The 6,804-nt window shown below is 39.3% G+C and overlaps 2 protein-coding genes across 2 annotated transcripts; one reads left to right on the top strand and one right to left on the bottom strand.

The window, feature by feature from the left end:
- Nucleotides 1-1,954: 1,954 nt before the first annotated feature.
- On the top strand, nucleotides 1,955-4,418 carry LOC112186693. Its single transcript, XM_024325195.2, has 5 exons — nucleotides 1,955-2,575; nucleotides 2,815-2,950; nucleotides 3,191-3,411; nucleotides 3,551-3,724; nucleotides 3,999-4,418. The coding sequence occupies exons 1-5, from the start codon at nucleotides 2,375-2,377 to the stop codon at nucleotides 4,083-4,085; spliced, it is 819 nt and encodes a 272-aa protein (XP_024180963.1). The 5' UTR covers nucleotides 1,955-2,374; the 3' UTR covers nucleotides 4,086-4,418.
- A 536-nt stretch (nucleotides 4,419-4,954) lies between these two features.
- LOC112186694 (calmodulin-like protein 3) lies at nucleotides 4,955-6,153 on the bottom strand. The gene has a single exon (XM_024325196.2). The coding sequence runs from the start codon at nucleotides 5,948-5,950 to the stop codon at nucleotides 5,279-5,281; it is 672 nt and encodes a 223-aa protein (XP_024180964.1). The 5' UTR covers nucleotides 5,951-6,153; the 3' UTR covers nucleotides 4,955-5,278.
- Nucleotides 6,154-6,804: the final 651 nt, after the last annotated feature.

A 6,804-nucleotide genomic window follows, 5' to 3' on the forward strand; every position in this document is an offset into this window, starting at 1 on the left:
CGATGGTATGATTATGGTACATTTGATAGGAAACAAGGTGTGAGTTGTTTTCTATGTTTTACTGGTAGAAATCAAGGTGTGAGTTGTTTTCTATGGTACGCTTATGGTACAACTGATAGAATTCAAGGTGTGAGTTGTTTTCTATGTTTTATTGATAGAATTCAAGTGTGGGTTGTTTTCTATGTTTCGTTTTAAAAGGAAACAAGGTGTGAGTTGCTTTCTTTTATTTCGATTTGAAAAGAAATTAAAGTGTGAGTTGTTCTCCTTATTTCGTGTTTTAAGGAATCAAAGCGTGAGTTGTTTTCCTTGTTTGGCGTGAGTTGTGCATGTGTGTTTTGAGTTACTCATACGGGCTTGCAAAAGCTTACCGGGTTTGTTGTGTGACAACCCGGTACACTATTCAAACGGTGTAGGGGTTAATCCTGCAGGTTAGGATAATCAAGGTTGAGGCAGCGAGCTAGCAGCTTTACTGTAGGAAACCATCTTTGTGACTTTACCGTTATTTGGACTTCCGTTGTAGTGAGCTCTGAGGAGCATTTACGTTTTATCTTGTTGTTGACAATTTAATTCGTAAGCTTGTGTAATATATAACTCTATGGAGCGAGTGTATATTAACTTTGAGGGTTCAGGGCATCAATATCTGTGTAAGTTAAAGGGAAAAAGATTCCAGGTATTTTGTATTGATGACTGGACGTTCACGCATATATAATTATGGGGTTATATATATTGATTTTCATGTGTGTAAAATCAGGGGCGTGACAGGGGACGTTGACCCGGTCGTGGTAGTTGCTGAAATAGCTGGATCCGGCGAAGGCGCTCGGCGGCGTAGTTGGTGAAGATGTCCTTAGCGTGTATGGGTGTATCTGGTGAAGTGTTTGATGTGTGAGTGGGAGGCTTCGACCTCACCGGAGGAGGAAGAGTAGAAGCGGGTTCGATTCCTGCCAAGTCTCCTCTGTGTGTGTGTTTTTTTTAAACTGGATTTTGGTTTTTTTTTTTTCCAGTTGAGATCGAGCATGAGAGGGTGAAGACTATTTTTTTTTTTTGATAAAATAGGGGCAGAATGCCCAAAAGGAAAGAAATTGAAAAAAGAAGAAGTTATATTAGGAGACAATAGATGTCTATTGGAGGTAATAGACGTTTTGAATTAATGTAATCTCCTCATTTTTTTTTTTAATCAAAGTTTTATTTGTGTAATTTTAGGAAGATTAATTACCATTTCGGTAATTGAAACGTCTATTGGGGAGCAATACATGGCTGGTAATCGTCTATTGGGGGGCAATAAAGGTCTACTGTCCTTCTATTGGGAGGCAATAGATGTCTATTGTCTATTGGGGGCAATAAACATTTCTGGTGAGTTTTTCAGAAAATTCCCGTGGGCGGCCGGTGGCCGGATTCAGGAGGCCGATGACCGAGCTCCGGCGAAGTTCCCTATGGTTTCTCTCTCTTCCATTTTTTTTTTTCTCTCTCTCTCTAAGTAACAAAGGTGAGGGTAAAAATGTTATTAAAAAAAAAAAATCTTAATGAGGTATTAAGGAAGACCTCCTTAGAGTGTTTTGGGTAAGAGATAATTAAAAAAACTTAATGGGGTAAGTGAGAAAAAAATCTTTAAAAATGGGGTAAATGGACAAAAACCCTTTTAAGTTTAAAGATATTTTAGGTAATTTGGGTTGTGTATTTAGTAAAATGTTAGAATGAGAAATTAAATGGTAGGTGTATTGAGTAAGGAGTGTGTATTAAGTGATGAATGTGTGTATATAAAACTTCTCGAATTTCTCTCTCAAAAAAAAAAAAAAAAAAAAGAGAATTGGTTCTGAATTTGGGTTTGGGCCTGAATGACTTATAACCCAACCCACCGAAAAACTTCTTGTTCTTTTTATCTAAAAGAAGAAAAATTGGAGAGAGAATTGATTGACTTGCAAGCCAGGGAGGGCGGCACCAATGCCTTGACCAAACGACTTCAAAAAAGATACGAAACCATCGCACTCCCAAAGGCACTAAATCAGAGCCCAATAGCCTCCCGCCACGTACCGCGTAAGCCATTTCCCTCCACGGCGTGGCCTCACCTCATTCGTCGTTCTCCCGACCCGGGCGTTACTCGATCATCAATCCCCCTGTCCGGTGGCATCGTTCCCGAGGCAAAACACACAAGAAGCCAAGGGAGCCACAGATTCAGAGTCCTCAGAAACACAGAAAGCAACGAAATTTAACGAATTGGTGAGAATTGGGGTTCTGGGTCCGATCTGGATCGGAAAATTATTTGTGGCGGGGAAGGGGGATTGAGTTGAGATCGAAACGGTGCGCTGCATCTGCATCTGCATGAAGGTGGGGTTGTTGAGGCTGGAGGAGGAGGAAGAGAGAGCGTGATTCCGAAACTATGTCTGCCGTAGTGTGCGGGAAGAGATCATCGATATTCGAAGAGCAGCTCCCCTCATCAACGTCATCGTCTCCTCCCGTTTCCTCCAAGAGAATTCGCTTTTCTTCTTCTCCAGTACGCTTCTCCCCTCCCACGACGACGTCGTTTGGTTCGTCCTTCATCGACCAGCTCAGGGCCGTTTTCCCGGACATGGATAATCAGGTTTTCCAATTTCTCTATCTTTCTTGATCTTTCTTAAATTATATTATAGTATAGTAGGCATGATTTGTAGTTCATTTCCTTGGTGTGTGTGTGTGTGTGTGTCATATATTTGATACAACCAACAGCACATATTTCCTTTGCTTGACAGAGATTTTCCTATACAGTTTTGGATCATGTGTGTGTCATATGTACTGGGTTAAGATGATAAGTTACTGACCATTTTTGTATTGATATTTTAGCTTCTGGAGAGAGCACTTGAAGAATGCGGTAATGATTTGGATTCAGCTATCAGAAGTTTGAATGAGCTGCGCTTAAGTTCTGCTGCAAATAAATCCGGTGTAGCATCAGAAGCAAATGTGCAACCCCAGGCACAAGGTATGAATAGGTTCTTTTTTGACGTGTTGAATTTGGGATGGATGCAACCATGTTGCTTATATATGTTTTTGGTTGTAGTACAATATAGGGAGAGTTAATTTTGTTGTCTTTGTTATGTAACATTTATTTTTCATCTTGCACAAATAACCAGACTGATTTTCTTTATGACAGTCAGTCTACTAGTTTGTGCTCATCTTGATACCAGTTTTCACACTAAATGAGTCTTATTATTTGTTTCAGGTGCAGTAGCAACAAATGGAGAAGTTTCTGGTAATGATGATCTATCAGGACAAAATAACCTGCCCACTCAAGGAGCCGACTGGGTGGAGCTCTTTGTTAGAGAGATGATGAGTGCCTCCAACATGGATGATGCTAAAGCCCGTGCTTCAAGAGTGCTTGAGGTCTTGGAGAAATCCATCCGCTCACGTGCATCCACAGAGGCAGCCCAAAGCTTTCACCAGGTTTGACGTCTTCCAAGCACTTTTATACATGTTGTTATTATTTTGTTCTCTGTTAGTTCTTATTATTTTACTCTTCCCATTCCATTTACTTTTAAATTTGAGGGTGTAACACTGTAAATTTTGATTTCTGTTGATGTAGGAAAATTTGATGCTGAAGGAACAAGTGGAAGCTCTTATTCAGGAAAATACAATCCTGAAGCGAGCTGTATCCACTCAGCATGAACGTCAAAAAGAGTATGAAGATAGAGGCCAGGAATTGGAGCATCTGAAGCAAGTGGTGGCCCAGTACCAGGAACAACTGAGAACTCTTGAGGTTGAGCTTTATACATTGTTATATATGGATGGAAGTTTGGGCTTTCTCTCTGTTTCAATTACAGGAATGTTATTATCTCACTTTTCCTCCCCAGGGGGAAAAGAACATTTCCTCTGTTTTATAAAAGCTTGCACATACATGATTCCCTTGCTACCTTGTTCATTTGGATTTGCTTCTTGATTCTTCGTAGTCATTGCTTGCTTGAACTATACTGCTGCTTTATGAGTTCCGTGTATTCTGATTACTATTGTTTAATGTTTTGGTACCTCAACAGGTGAACAACTATGCACTTACGATGCACCTGAAGCAAGCTCAGCAAAGCAGCTCCATTCCAGGGCGATTTCACCCTGATGTGTTCTAAATAGAAAAGAAGATTAATTGAAATGGCTTTGCCGATAGATTATCTGCTTTGGTATGGTGCTGCTATTTATATGAAGGCACTTCATTCTGTATTATGCCGTGTTATCTGGACAACGGCTATGTAGCGGCTTTCTTCTCTACTGATGAAGACACGGATAGAGTTTCATTCAAATACAATGTCAAGGATTTGTTCTCGTTGCCATTTGGCCCATCACTGCGTTTAATTTGGAGTAGCTTTCATACTTGTTTTCTAGTTTATAGAGTAACATTAGTAATTCAATTGTATCTCCCTTATACTTCAATGGAGGAAATTTATGCTTTTAGTTCCTGTCAATATTGTCGAATGTCTCGGGATGAACTCTTGTACATTCCATCTCTCCTCTTTAATACATCATTACCAACCTCTAATGCAGATGAGTGATCAAATTTCTTATATCACCTTTTGATTGGCATCCTTTTATGTTTATGTTGGCTGCCCTGTAACTGCACAAGCTTGCCTTTTTCTGTGGAAAACTTCATTAATCAATACAAAGGCTATTGCCTTAGGATGGATGACTGCATTTTCTCTGTATTACTTGGTAGTTTCAGAAAGTGTTGGTCTAGGGACCCAAAGACCTAGCTTTTGCTTTTTTTTTTTTTTCCTTCTCTTCAAGGCAAATGCCAGCAAAGATGCTGGGTTTATTTATTTGCCATGAAATTTGAAGTTGAGCACATGCATTTACATAGAAAAGTACAAACCCAGAGATGGGTTGCTGGGATCGGCTTAAAATGAATAAATTTGTGACAAGAGTTGGTCTGTCACTATACATACAGAACATGAATTGCTCAAACAAGGTAAGCCTTAAATTAAAGAGTTAAGCATTATTAAGGTAGACTGAATAGAACCATATTCATAGTACCGCATAATATTGGAGATCATACAGCAAGAGGCAAAAAAAGAAAATACATTTCTAAAAACTATAGAGGCATCTACCATGATAGTTTGCCGGCCATGAAAAGTTAAAATAAAATTTAAAGGAAAAAAAACTAGCTAGTGGGTTGTAGGTTAGAGAGGATTGTGACTCTTGGCCATTTCATTGCTTCTAGTTTCTGCAGGGAAGCTTGTGAATTTTGATGAACCAGAACAGAACAGTTTCTTGTTTACTATACAACAATGGTATGTGTGATTGATTGGACTTGGAACAAGTGCCTTAATCAAAAAGCTGAGAGAAGCCTCCCACCTTTCATCATCATCTTGAACTCATCAAAATTAACCATACCATCTCCATCCTTATCAACCTTCTTCACCATTTCCTTACAAGCCTCAACTCTATTCCCTTCTCTCAAACCCAAAGAGCACAAAACCACCCCCAATTCCTCCACAGAAATCAACCCATCTTTATCCTTGTCGAACACACCAAAAGCCTCCCTCAGTTCCTCCTCTTGGTCCACCTCACCAGCTTCATTCCCATCTTCTCCTCCATTAACAATAGACTGACCCTGGCAGAGCAAACAGAACTCGGAAAAGTCGATCAGCCCGTCTCCGTTTGCGTCCACTTTGTTCACCATTTCTTCGACTTCCTCATCACTCATGAAGACCCTGATATTCTTCAGCGACTCCTTCAGCTCCTGCTTGGTTATAAACCCATCACTGTTCTTGTCAAAGGTGGCAAACACTCGCTTCAGCTCTGGATCCTCCTCCCTTCTTCTTGTTGTTATCACTGACCTACCATTCTTCGCGACTTCTTTCTTCGTTGCAGTCGAATCAGAAGCCGTTTCGACTGGAAAGAAAGACTGAAACCATGCAAGAAGCTTGCGGTTGGGGAAATATATAAAGAAGGCAGCAAGAAATAGAACTACCAGCAACAATAAGGTGGTGAACACCATTTTTTTCTTCCTTCCTTCTTTGACTTTGATAAGGAAGGAGGGAGGAAGAAGAAGAAGAAGAAGAAGAAGAAGAGGAAGCAAAGTGTGGGCAAAGGGGTAGGGTTTTGTCTTCTTTAATAAAAATCAAAGTGTTTGTGAGATCAAAAGGGTTCTTCAGCACTCATCACTCAATTGTGGTTAACGCGGTTTTTGGTGGGAGGGTTTTGATCCCACAAACCGCGTGATCTGAAACAAAAACTATATATGAATGTGGAAAATTATTATTCATACAAATTTTTTTTTTTGTAAATAATTAATTTACTGTAAATAATATATAGCATGTGAGGACTAAGATTAAAAAATATTTGCAAAGTTGACTTGCAGAGAGGCAAACCTAAACAGTAAAGTCCAAGGCATTGTTTTGATGAGTAATAGGGGGCTCTTGTTTTAGTCTTCTTGGTCTCTTGGTCTCTTCGGAAAGAAGATGACTTTCTTTTTTGTTTATGACTAGCTATGGGCATCTCAATCATGCTTGTTGAAGATTGTTGCCTAGTCTTTTGTTCATCTTGTTACATAACGTGTTCGATCTGCATATTCTTATATTCCTATTTAGGGTTTATAATATATAGGCTTTAGCTCTAAGATTCTTGTGCTTATATTTTCTTACGACCTAGTTGTTTGTTGTTTAGCTAATTTGCTTCTACATACTCATTTGAAATACGTAACTTGTATAATTGAATGTTTCAGCAGAACATTAATATCTTTGGCCATACAATTGCGCGCTAAATTCATTGGCAAATGAGAGGATGTGCATATATACCTTGCTTTACATAGAGAATGTTCAAAGATAGCAATTGTCCTCTCATTTAATTAGA

This window comes from Rosa chinensis, chromosome 2 (genome assembly GCF_002994745.2).
Source record: "Rosa chinensis cultivar Old Blush chromosome 2, RchiOBHm-V2, whole genome shotgun sequence".
NCBI lineage: Eukaryota > Viridiplantae > Streptophyta > Magnoliopsida > Rosales > Rosaceae > Rosa > Rosa chinensis.